Source organism: Stegodyphus dumicola, chromosome 2 (assembly GCF_044657685.1).
Source record: "Stegodyphus dumicola isolate Sdum_Otavi_A_Nest chromosome 2, ASM4465768v1".
Classification (NCBI taxonomy): domain Eukaryota; kingdom Metazoa; phylum Arthropoda; class Arachnida; order Araneae; family Eresidae; genus Stegodyphus; species Stegodyphus dumicola.
Window position 1 is genome coordinate 81,196,565 of NC_140769.1, and position 14,231 is coordinate 81,210,795.

At 32.7% G+C, this 14,231-nt stretch overlaps 1 protein-coding gene across 1 annotated transcript in view; it reads left to right on the forward strand.

The window, feature by feature from the left end:
- Positions 1 to 13,580, forward strand: part of Vps8 (vacuolar protein sorting 8) — a 155,212-nt gene extending 141,632 nt beyond the window's left edge. The window contains exons 40-41 of the mRNA XM_085810815.1: positions 460 to 525; positions 13,189 to 13,580. Coding sequence (XP_085666941.1) covers positions 460 to 525; positions 13,189 to 13,326 — 204 coding nt within the window. The 3' untranslated portion in view covers positions 13,327 to 13,580. The remainder of the gene's footprint in view (positions 1 to 459; positions 526 to 13,188) is intronic.
- Positions 13,581 to 14,231: the final 651 nt, after the last annotated feature.

The following is a 14,231-nucleotide window of genomic DNA, read 5'->3' on the forward strand; positions in this document are numbered from 1 at the left end:
GTCTGATTGATCATGTTTATGGATTTTATTTTGCTAGGGCAGGATTTTACATACTTACTAAAAATAGTAACATCTCGTTGAGACATAAAAGTTCCTCAAAAGGTAGAAGAACAAATACTAAACTTACATATAGCACAAATGTTCTTAAAAAGCACTTATGAAAATAGGAGAGGCTTCGATGCAGGAAAAAACTAATGTTCTTAAAAAAGGTCTTAGTATGAATAATGAAACTAAAAAACATGCAAATCGAAAATGAAACAGGAAAAGAAAACTTAAAAGTATTCTTTATTTTAATGGTAAATTTTGCAATGTATTCATATAAATTGCTTTTTTATCAAAGTAATTTCTTAAAAATATGATTATTCTGTTAAAAATAGCATTAAATTGTTTACTAGTTCAAATTTAATATTTTTTCTATGTAAATCAATTTAAAGTAACCTATCACTTCATTTTTTTTAGACTCGTTTGAATGCTCAGCAGTTACAGGCTCTTGAAATTGTAAGAAAATGTCAGAAGTCCTCAAGAGTAAGTAGTTATATTTTATAATTTAAAGCCTGTACCTGTATACTGAAGTTTATGCAGGCATGCTAGTCAAGATAAGATTTATCTTGTGGTCCCTTGGATAAAGCTTAGTTATATTATTCACATTTAAAACAAATTAAAACAGCTTATCATAAATCCTTTTCTAAAAAAATATGTAAAAGTTAATTGAGTGGAGAAATATATTATTTGATTACCGAGAAATTGTGATCTATCAAGTAGTGATATGTTGCTGAAAATTTCAATAACATTCATTAATAATTTTTTAACTGCAGACAAAATCTGTTGTTTTAAGCAGTACATATTAAAAAATTTTGCATTTCTTGGTTAATTCTAACATGGTAACTTTATTTATGAAATATATTGGTTTAAAGAAATGCTTTTTACATTCATTAAAACAAAACTAAAGTGAAAAAAATATAGAGGAATCAAATGATGCTTTTGAGCATTTAAATTAATCTTATTTTCACATTGTTTTAATTATGAAAAAATTAAATAAAGGCCTTTTCTCCTTTAAAAGTAAACTATAAACAAAAATACCTATTTTTATTTTGATCACATGATGGAGAAGATTTACACTGAATATCAGTTATTGTTTTCCGGAGCACTATCACACATCTGTCTGTTTCAGACTACAACTTGTTTCAAATGATATTTCTACCGAATTGATCATTAAAAGAGAGGTGCATGATTTGTTTTATGTCTTCTACAAAAAGTTGCAAGTTTTGCATTTTTTAACCATTCAACTGTCAACATCAAACCAAAGAACTTGAATGTTTTTGTTGAACTTATTCTTTGTTGGTAGTTTGCATGTTTGTAATGAAGTACCAGTTTTACCATTACATTGTAACCTAAAGGGGGTTATAGTGATTGACTGTTTTATATCATGTAACAAAGCAGAAAAAATTCCGCTGAACAGTTCTTAAATGTTTTTAATGTGTGATATGGCTCTTAATCTTATGTTAGTGTTTCATTAAGTGAGATTAATTAGTTCCTTGTATAAGTATTCAGTATATGTATTTTATTAATGATCAGTGCCATATTGTCCTTTAGAAATTTTCAGATTTTAGATTTATCCATTTGGAAGATATGTTAGTTTACAAATATTAAGTAAATGAAAGGAATGTCATATTTTATCTGGAATAAACTTGAAATTTAAAAACTTCAGATTACAGTCTTAACACCTCAAAAAGGAGTTTAACATTAAATTAAAAACAAAAATCTTAGAAATGTTTTAAAACCTAAAATATTATGGAACTATTTTATATCTCTTTTAAAATAAAGCTAATTCAGTAACAAGTCTTAGATCCAGGATCATCAGGACTTTGGTAAATACGGATTTTGAATCATCAGTTTCAATCTAGTGAGATAACATGAAGAAATTATTTTAAAAAAAGTGAAGGAAAGAAAAGTTTATGAAATGATGAAGCATTTGTGACCTCAAGGTAATCAAAATTAACAAAAAATGTGTAACATTTACTTGTTTTTTTTTTATTTAATATTTCTTTCATGTAGTTGTTTAAGCTGCTTCGTTTTATGTGTTAAAACTTTCTCTGTAATTTTATAGATATATATAGTAAGTTCCACAATTCGAGCTCTGCAATTGCCGTGCCCAGAATTCCCACTAAACTGTCAGTCAAAATTCTTTAATTCTCAAAAATCTCTTTGTCACTTGCTTCACTATTGGTAGTTTTACTTTCTGGATTTAAAACCATGCTACAGATTTTGCCATCTGTTTGTTGATTTCTGACTGGGGCATTGTGATTGAAAATGGTAAACTTCTGTTATATCATCTTCATTTATTATCATTTCTCCACAAATTTCATAAATGGAAAATTTCGCCTTCTATAGCATTCAAAATCTATGTCAAAATAAGGTTACTGTTTTCCTGAATTTTGAAATTGCATCTTCTTAAAGCCAAGGCTTCTGTAAAAGGCAAGGTCAAATATTTTACTTCGTAAATCTGGCTACAGCTCAAGAATTAGAAACTCATTTTGACATAAATGAAATTTAAACTTTGATTTCAATAAGATAATAATATTAGCTAAAAATAATAACTGGTGTTAAAAAAATAATAAGTTGGATCAGATTAGAAAGTTACATAAGAGTGAAATTTGCTGTATTAAATGAACATAAGTTCTTCAGAATATAATTCTTTTTCTTCTCCCTGCTGCTATGCCTACAAAAGAAAACCTATATACCAATAACCTTCTCCAAACAAATATGTCTTTGCACTTTACTTATTGTTTAGGTCATATAGAAAATATTCCCTGCCCAAAGCTACTAAACAAGTGGCACCATCTGATAACCTCCCATGTGTTGAAAGTAAATGAATAATTATTTTAATCCTGGACTTTACAGTGGTGGCCAAAATTGTGGACACTTTTCGAAATTTTTATGTTTTTAAACTTTGTATGCTTATAAAAAATGTTACGTTTCGCAAAATGCAAACTAGTATATATCATTTTAAAGGGAATTTATTACTGAATTCAATACAAAACACAAAATTGAATTATTTGCAATACAAAAAAAGTTATGTGTACTTTAATATAAATAAAAAACACAGTTATGAAGTGGTTTGTAATGTATAGCTGTAAGGATCTTAAGTTTTACTAACGTTTATTTTATTTTAAATCTTTACTATCACTTCTTATTTTCTACTTCCAGCCAGAATTATAAGCGTTAAGGTTTTTATGCAAAGTTTGTCTGGCGAACGCCAAGTATTTAAGTTGTGGCTTTTTGCCAAGCGAGAGAGAGGAAGCAGTGAGTCGAAGCAGGCCGCTTACCTTAGAAGTTACGCAGTTGCTGGTTGCCTTCCAGGCCAGAGGTTTTAATCCTCATGATAAATTTAAACGTATTGTAGTGTTCACAGTTCTCTGTACTACATACGCCTCCTGTTAATATAAGGCCAATCTTCCATGTTTATTATTTTAAAGTTAAATTAGAGTTTAGTTCTATTTTTATATTTTTACATTAGACCCCGAGTAGCGGGTCTGTGTATTCCGAAATACGGAAGTCATTGTAAATAGAGAAAAATAAAGGGTTTTGTATACCCTTCTTGTGTATCCTGTCTACTTCCCACAATTAGTGAACATAGCTTCAGTAAGCTCTCTGTTCCGAGTCAGGTCCTTGCATGTTCCCGAAGAAGGTTAGAAGGAACATTGACCCTGATAGTGGCGCCCAATGAAGAAGAATAACCATGGCCGAGTTTCAAGAAGAACCTGTGCTGCCTGCAGAAACGGCTCAGAATCCAGAAATGCCAGCTGCCGCCCTGGAAGGATCCTGAAAATTTTAGCCACCAAGATATTGTAGCGATTAAGAAATAGGGCGGCCCACTACGAACTAATAGATGGTCTATTATTCTATACAAAAACTACGAATTCCAACAACGAATTTTGACCTGTTATCCCAGCTAGTCTTAGATTAAATATCCTGCAGGAGCTCCATGACAGCCCTTTAGCTTCTCATGCTGGTATTCGAAAAACTATCCAACGCGTACGCGAGGCAGTCTACTTTCCTGAACTGCAAAAGTTAACAGGGGCGTATGTCCAGTCCTGCCCAACATGTCAAGTAGTTAATTATATTAATTTCCGCCCGGCCGGGTTTCTAAATAGTATTAAATCCGAATTTCCAAATGAAATAATTGGCATCGATTTATTGGGCCCTTTCCCAAAAAGTCAGTTAAATAAAAGTCGCTATCTCCTTGTTCTGGTTGATCATTTCAGTAAATGGACCGAAATTGTTCCCTTAAAACGAGCCTCCGCGAAATTAGTTACTGATTCTATTTTAAATAAATATATTTTAAAATACGGGGCGCCCCTAAAAGTTATATCGGATAATGGTCCTCAATTTGTAAGTAATATATTTGAAGACATGTGCCAAAAACTGGGCATACGTCATTTAAAAATGGTCCCGTATTGGCCGCAATCAAATATAGCGGAACGGGTCAATAGAAATATAGTGAAAATTATCCGTAGTTATGTTAAAAATTTTCATAAAAGCTGGGATAACTATGTCAATGAATTTGCTTTCGCCCTTAGGACCGCAAAACATGATACAACGGGCAAAACTCCTGCTGAGTTATTTTTAGGCAGACAGATTATAACGCCGTTAGATAAATTATTTTATGTGCAACAAAGAGCCCCAGAATTTAAAATGGGTGATATAGAAAAACTAATAAAAGAAGGAAAAAAGAATACGGAAGTAGCACAGAGAAAACAAAAGCTATATTATGACTTGAAACGACGGGGAGTAACTTATAAAGTAGGGGATGAAGTATTAAAAATTAAGCATTCACTTTCTTCAGCACCAGAAGATAAAACTGCCAAATTTTTTCCACGATTTGAAGGACCATATGTTTTAGAAAAAATAACTCACACTGTAGTAGTGTTAAAAGCCAGAAATGGTGAAACCTGCTCCACAAACATTGATCAAATCAAACCCTACTTTGATCGTAATAAAATGCAAATATTTTCAGATCTTTTGCAGGATCCGGCACGGCAGACACCGCAGGCACAAGCTCCAGAGGTGGAAAAACGAGAAGTACAAGGGCAAGCCATTAAGAGGCAGGAGCAAGTGAAAAGAAAATTTCCCCGCGGAAAATTTGAAGGTAGCAAGAAAAAGAAGCCGTTCCACTGTCCAGAAAAGAGAGTTCACGAACACCCCCAGAATGAAGAAGGGAGAAGGACGATGTATGTGAAGAGAACCAGGAGAAATGACGGCAACTACAACCCGGCTCTAAAACGGAAGATCTACTCATTCGACAGGACTCTCCACAGCAAATGTCGCCGAACTGGGGAAGGGCCATCAGCGGCAAAGGAAAAGTTACAAGGAAAATTTGAACGGCCAGCAACGAGGTCCAAGCAGGAGCACGAAAGAAGTTTCCCGTTTCCGCCAAGACCAGCTGCCATCAAACGGCCAAGACCACAAGCAGAGGAGAAAAAGAAGGTATTCAAGGGTGACCGAACTGGTGAAAAAAGGAAGCTTCCAGAGGAAGGCACTGAAGGGCGAGCCCGTACAAGAAGGAGGATAAATCAAACAACTATCTGCAATACCTTTAAGGACTGGGCCCAGAAAAGGATGTCCGAATATCACAAAGATAAGTAAAATTTTATGTTACTTTGCAAACTTAAGTTAATCTTTCATTCTTACTGCAAGTGGCAGATTTCAAGAAGTTTTACCTCATGCGAGGTCTACCTTTATCGCCAAAAGAGGGAGAAATGATTTGTTACCGATTTTGGTATTATGTTTTTCAATTACTCACGCGTAAAACTAAAGTTGATGTATAATAGCATTGTGTAAAGACTTAAATATTGTAAAAAGTTATTGTATAAATTTTATTTAAAACATTCTAGCAAGAAAGAAGTTTTAGTCTGAAAGACTTTTTGAAATGTAGTATTTCAATGTAGAAAGAATTGGCACTTGCTTTGAAAAGAATAGAAGTTAACAATGTACTACTAATGTATGTTTTCAAATGTGTAAAATTAACGGCATGTTGATATGTTCTTATATACAATGTGAACTGTTATTTTAAATGTTAAGAAATACCGTGATATGGGAAAAGTGAATGTTAAAATTTTTTTTATTCGTGTGACTGTAAAAAGACTAAATCATGACGAATATGTGTTAAAGGTTGAATGATGTAGTTAGGCTCTCTGACGCTACACTTCAGAGTTAGATACTTTCAGAATAGTACCTCAGGGTTTAGAGTTGAAATTAGGGTGTGTTACGAGGTCTTGGCATGTTGAATTTTAACACATTAGTGTTTTGATTGTAGGAGGAAGTGTGGAACACGTAGACAGAAACACATTCGTGTTTGGTGTTATTTTACAACACATGTCAGAGAGCACGGGGAAAGATAATTAAAATAGTCATGAATGAAATAAGAATGTTAAGTGAAATATAATTATACATGTTACTTGCCATTTCATTGTGTAACATTTCATTAAACTAGTAGTTTTGAATAAAAGCTCCTATCTAGATGCAGTACAGATGAAAAAAATTGTGTATCCTGGGAGCTGCTATTGTAAAAACAAATTTCTTTCTTTTAAATTTCTAGTTTCTAGCGAAAAATATTTGTAAAAGATTGCCCTCGTGTTAGATTCTAGAGCTAAAAGTTTTCAACAAGGTCGTTTTAGACCTCAGTTTCAAACTAATTAACTCTGGCGGGAAGTATGTAAGGATCTTAAGTTTTACTAACGTTTATTTTAAATCTTTACTATCACTTCTTATTTTCTACTTCCAGCCAGAATTATAAGCGTTAAGGTTTTTATGCAAAGTTTGTCTGGCGAATGCCCAGTATTTAAGTTGTGGCTTTTTGCCAAGCGAGAGAGAGGAAGCAGTGAGTCGAAGCAGGCCGCTTACCTTAGAAGTTACGCAGTTGCTGGTTGCCTTCCAGGCCAGAGGTTTTAATCCTCTTGATAAATTTAAACGTATTGTAGTGTTCACAGTTCTCTGTACTACATACGCCTCCTGTTAATATAAGGCCGATCTTCAATGTTTATTATTTTAAAGTTAAATTAGAGTTTAGTTCTATTTTTATATTTTTACGTTAGACCCCGAGTAGCGGGTCTGTGTATTCCGAAGTACGGAAGTCATTGTAAATAGAGAAAAATAAAGGGTTTTGTATACCCTTCTTGTGTATCCTGTCTACTTCCCACAATTAGTGAACATAGCTTCAGTAAGCTCTCTGTTCCGAGTCAGGTCCTTGCATGTTCCCGAAGAAGGTTAGAAGGAACATTGACCCTGATATAGCTTTCCTGGCCAATCACTGTTCTTATTCTCAGAACCAATCAAATGTTAGTAACTGCCAGTAGAAGCTGACATCATGTTTACACTTGAAACAATTCATTATTTTGCTTTGTTCTGTAGAAGGAGGACCTGTTTCTTATACACTGCAATTACAAGTAGGAATTTTTGTAAAGGTTTTTAATATTTAGTCAAGAACAATGACATCAAATAAAAGAGTATATTGGACACCTAGAAAGAGATGTAATATTATTGTGTTACGAGAAAGTGGTCTTTCCTATGCTGAAATTGCAAGACGGTGGGCGGTTCAGCGACTACATCTGGAGTCCGAAAGTTTTGTTTACGATATCAGAAGACAAATTCAATAAAAAAAACAAAGAAGGAAAAGCCCGAAAAAGGTGCATCACATCTATTGATGACAGAAGAATAAAAAGACTATGTCTCCAAGGTAGAAAAATGTCATCACCGGCCATCAGAAGTAATCTGAATGATGCTGGTGTTTCTGTCAGTTGAAGAACAATCTGGAGAAAGTTAACAGATGTTGCACTGAGAGGTAGAATTCCACGAAAAAAGCCTTATCTTAATTTTCAGCAACGAAGAAAAAGACTACAGTGGGGAATTAATTTGACAGATGATCAGTGGTCACAAGTTATATGAAGTGATGAAACTAAGATATTATTATTCGGTAGTGATGGGCAAAAATATGTAATACGTAGAATAGGAGAAGAGCTACATCCTGACTGCATTCAGACAACTGTGAAGAACCCAGTTACTGTTATGATTTGGTCATGCATGTCAGCAGATGGTATTGGTTGCCTTCATGTCATCGATGAGACACTGAATGCCAGAAAATACATTGACACTATTCTAGAACCAAAACTTCTACCTTCCATCAGAGATCTCTTTCTCAACAATGCTTCATTTATTTTTCAGCAGGATTCTGCTCCTTGCCACACGGCCAAAATATCGAAAGAGTGGTTATGTACAAAGAGCATGAAATTGTTGTCATGGCCAGGAAACAGTCCTGACCTCAATCCTATCGAAAATTTGTGGCACCGTTTGAAAACTCTTGTCCGAATGAGGCACCCATCAAATAAAAGGGAACTAATTGAGGCTATAATTGTTTCCTGGTATCATGTAATAACGAAAGAAGAGCTTAAAACTCTTGCCAGCTCAATGAATCAGTTGAATGCCAGTTTTAATACAAGTATCCAAGCATATGTTAATCGATGCATTTTCTCTAAAGCAGCGGAAAGGAATCTTAGCTAATTTGATAAAAAAATCACTCTTACAGCACATCTGCTTTTTTTTACTACTATGCTAGAAGAATCAAGTGGCTCAATAGAGGCAAGGCTAGATTAAAACATTTAGCAGCAGTTGCTGAATAAACAACTCTAGTAAAAATTAGTCAAATGTATCATGTTTTACAGCACACTTTTTCATGATATGAAGCAATTCGGATGGTTTTCTGTTTTCAAGTTGCTTCCCGGCGAGTTATTTCCGGATTTCCTTCCGGATTACTGCTTTCTCCACAGTGCTCAGATTTCAGGTCTTCATAAGAAGAATCAGTGCACTCCTGAAGTATAATGTCTCAAACAAAGAAGCAATCACTAGTGGCAAATGAGCAATGCAGTAATTAAATTTCATCTTGAGATCTGTTATAAGCTTTGGTGTGGCTAAAGCAAAATGTTGACTTGCACAATAGCAAACCATAATGCAGAATCAATAGGATTGTAAATCAGTATCTTTACGGCTGTTGTTTCCTCCATGGTAGTGGTGATAGGGAAGAAAGTCCTGAAAACGTAGCTTGGAATGAACAATCAATCTGAAACTTTGAAATTGCTGATGGTGTGGATTTGTTGATGCTGAGCTTTGTTGCTACGCAACCAGACCTTGATATGTCACAAAAACTGGTTTGAGGATTTTGCCTAAAAATTCTAACTTTTCAACTTTATTCCAGCTTGGTATAAGAGCCATCCAATTCAAACTGAAGCAAACATAGTCAAAGGTTTTGCTTGGTCAGCTACACATTTACCATGTGTGCCATTTTTCATTCTGCTCCATTCATCGTAAAGCTTTAGTAGCGAAAACAATCCCCAAAAACCTGAAGATCGTTTTGAGTCAAGCTGTGAAAATTGTTATTTTTATTAAAAGCGGAGCTTTAAATTCGAGAAGAATACTTACGATTTTTTTCCCAAGAGATGGGCAATGAAGATGAAACGCTTTTGTTACATTCTGAAGTAAGGTGGTTATTGAGAGGCAAAGTTTTAAATCATCCTTTTGAACTTCAGTTAGAAATTCAAATTTTCCACTGTGGTTCAAAATTTGAACTGCAAAAATGTTTATTCAGTGAATTATGGTTGGCGCGTTTAGCATGTTTAGCTGATATTTCTGGAAACTTGAATGAACTAAATTTAGGATTACAGGAACAAAGTGTTAATTTGTTTACCATTAGAGATAAAATAAATGCAATGATGAAGAAAAAAAGTCCTAATAAACAAAGAATTGAATAATAATATTTTAAGCTTTTTACCACTTTTAGAAGGTTTTTCTAACTGAAAATAGCTTGAAAATAAAAGATTTAGCATCCAACATAAAAAAACCATTGTTTTTCATTGATAAACAATTTCTACATGTAATTTCCCTAGGATTATACGGGGAAAAAACTGGATTAGAAATCCATTTTATTCAAATGTACCTGAAATTTTATCTCATTAAGAAAAAGAACAATTGATAGAAATTTCCTGAGATCGAACTCTAACTGAAGATTTAAAAAATAACACACTTTTTAACTTTTTGTCTAAACCAAAAACATGAATTTAAAGGTATTTGAAATGAAGCTATTGAAGAATTATTTCCATATTATATTTGAAAAATAAATACAGAACAAAATTAAAAATGGATCCTAATTTACTAAGTAAAATAAGTATATAAAAAGATTAGTTTTAACTAATTAAAATAAGACCAGACATAGAGAAATTGATCTCTCTTAAACTGGCCCTATTTCACACTACATTTTTTGAATTAAAGTATTATAACTTAAACTTTGATATTTAAAATGGTAATCAATTTTTAATCTAATATTTTGCATGTGTGCATATTTAATACAAATACCCCATAGTTGTGCAAATTGCAAAATATATTTTAAATATTTCTATCTAGAAATTGTAAAATGTAGTGGTGGTACTAAAGCTTTTCAGTTTTTGTTTAGATGGTATGTGTTAGTCAAAAGGTTGGAGCTCTGGAATGATAAATGCTGCTGGTGCAGGTGCATATTATAAACTGTTTTCACAGTATGCCCCAATGGGTCAACATTTTTCCAATTTTGATACAGAAGTTCATGCAGTCTTTTTGGCTGTTGACTAATTTGAAATCTAGAATTAAGTTTTTGCAAAGGCTGTCATTCTTGTTAATTCTAAGTCAGCCATAGAGGCAGTAGCTCTTCAATACCACTCAGCCTCCTCTTGTGTCAAAAATAAAATAAGATATCAGGGAACTAAATAGAAATGGTAAAACTAGAATTTCAGTGGAAACCATCCCACGTAGATATTAATGGTAAAGAAAAAGCAGATCTCTTGGCAAAGGAGGGTACAGAGTTATTTATGGAACAGAGTTCCATTCCTTTGGGTTCTCTGGGAAGTATATGAGAGAATTTTATGTTAGCTTATAACACACAACTATCAATCACATCAAAGGGTAAAATCTGGAAGAATATCAGGAATGAGTTCATTCGCAGGCCACGTAGAAAGGCTGTGGCTAATTTCAAATGGGGTACAGGGTACAACTGCTTAGCCAATTATCTCAGCAGAATAGGCGTATTTACAAATAGCCAATGCCCTGTTTGGAAAACAGACACTATGAATAAACAGCACTTGCTCGTCTGTCTTTACCTTGACCTGAAGTTACAACACAGTGGTGATGTTCTCCTGCTGTATTGAATGGCCTTATGCAATGAGCATGTGATTGCTTCACCTCTAATCACTGAAGATTTTTAAGATTTTAATTGTGAAATTTTTATGTCTTAATTTTTTGGTATTATAGAGACTTGAATTTTAGTGCTGTAATTTTTGTTGTGTTTTTAATATTTTGGTGATGGTGTCAGAAACTAATGCTGTATAATTTGTATCGTTATTCTTTTTGAAAAATATACAGTTCTCCTTCTTGCATTAGAAGTTTCGACTGTTTATTAGATCCAGCTGTTTAATAACGAAAACTAGATGTTCATTTGATTTATTATCATCATGTGGCAGGAAAGCAGGTTTTACTCAATCCAGAGGTACAGATTTTTTTTATGATTATAAAATTCATTTGTTAGAGATGTTTATTGGACCTTTTAATTACCTTATATTATCCTGTATACCAGTGGTCTCAAACTCAAATTACATACAAGCTGAAAGCAGCTCATGGGTCGGAATTTTTTTTAACAAAATGATAGTGAATACATATATATTCATACTATATACATAGGAATAGAGCAAAACTTTAGTGACCTTTGCTTCACAGATTTATTTGCTTCTGTAAAAGAATTTTGTTGCCTTTAAAACCCAAATTACAGAAACGTTTTCTTTTCTTAGTTTGCCTTTGGAAATTTCAAATTTTTCTTTATAATTTGTTTTGCAGTGGTAATGTAAATTGTACTCTTGTAGAACTGATATCCTCTTTTAAATAAAATAGGCAGTTTTATTGCATAAATACCATAAAAGTACACATTTTCTCATTTTTCTTGAAAAGCACATCCTACTATGTACAGTTTCCTGACGTCTTTTGTTAAACACGTCTTACAAATTTGTCTCTCAATTAAAATGACCATTATAATTGTATTTATAACTTTTATTTAGTTTTATTCTACTAGATGAATTTTTGAATGAAAGTAGCATTCAAAGTTATGCACAGTTTTAAAGTATAAGTATTGTTATAATGTAAAAAGTTATGTGCAGTTTCTAGAACTGTGCATAACTTTTTACAGTATAGGTATTGTTAAATGTATAGGTATTGTTATAATGTAGGTCAAACAAGTACAAATAAATAGTTTTATGAGCCACGTTCGGTTGTCTCCATCTGCAGTGTAATATGACTTGCACAGCTGAGGAAAATATATATCAGAAGTACCAACTTAACAGAAAAAACTGGAAATGCCAAAATACTGAAACAATTGTGGCTGGCAAACTAAAATTACTGATTATAGCTATGCAGGAAGTTCTCCTACCTTACCATAATCACATCGTCTAACTTATATACATACAAACACAGAACATTAAACGATTCATTCTATATTTTCCCCTTTTAATATCTCGCACATTAGCTCAGTCCTTATCTTTTAAAACTGTAATAGCATTATTTACAATAAATTCATGATTGAAATGTGTTTGGGGGCTGCCAGTTTGACACCACTACTGTTGCAGTTGACATCATCTGATCTCAATAATTGACCTGAAGGTCATCTTACATAATCAGTGCAAAAAATACATATCTGTTGGATTGCAAAGATGGCAAAAGATTGGACATTTTCGCTTTCTGGGTGTGGCAACAGAAATGAATGCCTCAATCTTTCACATATATTGAATTGCGTGATTGATCAAAGCACTAAATATGTCAAGCAGTGCTAATGTTTTGTCTTATACTAATTCAAAACAAGATACTTTTATGTCATTTTTGATAGCTAAATTAATACCCAGCTGTATAACTGGGAGTATTTCTGTCCATCTGGCATGTCATGTGCTTTTAAGAGGCAACAGAGTCTTTCATTTACTCCATTTCAAAGGGTTATGATAAGGTCTATCATAAATAATAATCTAATCTAGCATTCACTGCAGGTTTATTACTAAGGTGTTATAAATAGTATGGTCATATAATTGGTTTTACATTCATGAAAATCTTTAACAACCAATTTCTCTCTTGCAGTTATCACTCATTGAAGAACTAGCATATGATGATAGCAAACGAACACAGCAAAGGAGTTTTGAAAGTAGGAAAAGTGATGTTGGCTTAAAACTTAATTTATCTCCAGCATGTAAGGATGACTTTGTTTCTGAGTTTTGAGAACTTTATTCATATACATATAAAGAGAGAAAAATTGTAATTTATATATCTAAATGCAAAATATTTGTGTATAAACATTCCACAAGGGATAAAGTTTTATTTAGGTTAATTGGTGATGAATTCAGTCAGTATTGCTTTTTGAACTGTGACTGCAAAATTATAAAATAAATTTTTAACAAAATGAAATATGTATATAATATATATGGATATACTTGTTCTCCAGTTCATTGTAATAAATTATTTATAAATAATGAGTAGTTGTATTATTTAAGTCTCTTTAAAAGAAATCATAAAAGGTTTTGTACATAATTATGTATCACTTAAATACAAATAAAATATTCTGTAAAGCTTATAACTGAATTATGTGGAACTGTGACTAAAATTCGGTTATTGTGAGAATATATTATTATTGGAATAATGTGGCTTGTTTAAAATTTACATTAATTGGCATAACAACCTATGTATAAAATCTTCCACAAAGGCTTTCTGTTGGCAACCACTGTTGATTTTCATAGTGTATGCGCACAATGTTCTTGCTGTGTGCACAATCTTTTTCACCAGTCACTGAACACTTCTGAGCGTTAAGCAGAATGGAGTGTATATTCAAATATTTTACAAGTTTTGTGCTCTGCTGTTTTTATGTATTCATCATCACAATAATTGCTTATCCCGTTACTATAAGATGTCATGATTATTTTTTACATTTTCCATATGATAATTATGGATCTAATCTAGATAATCCTATTGTTCTTTGCTTTAATCCATTTACTGCAACTATTACATTAAAAAACATTTCAACAATAGAAAGTTCATGATAAAGTTCTTATTAAGTATGTGAAAAAAAAAGTTTTTACAGTTAGATAAGGTCAAATAGGAGAAAATACACATTAAATATGCCGAGTGCT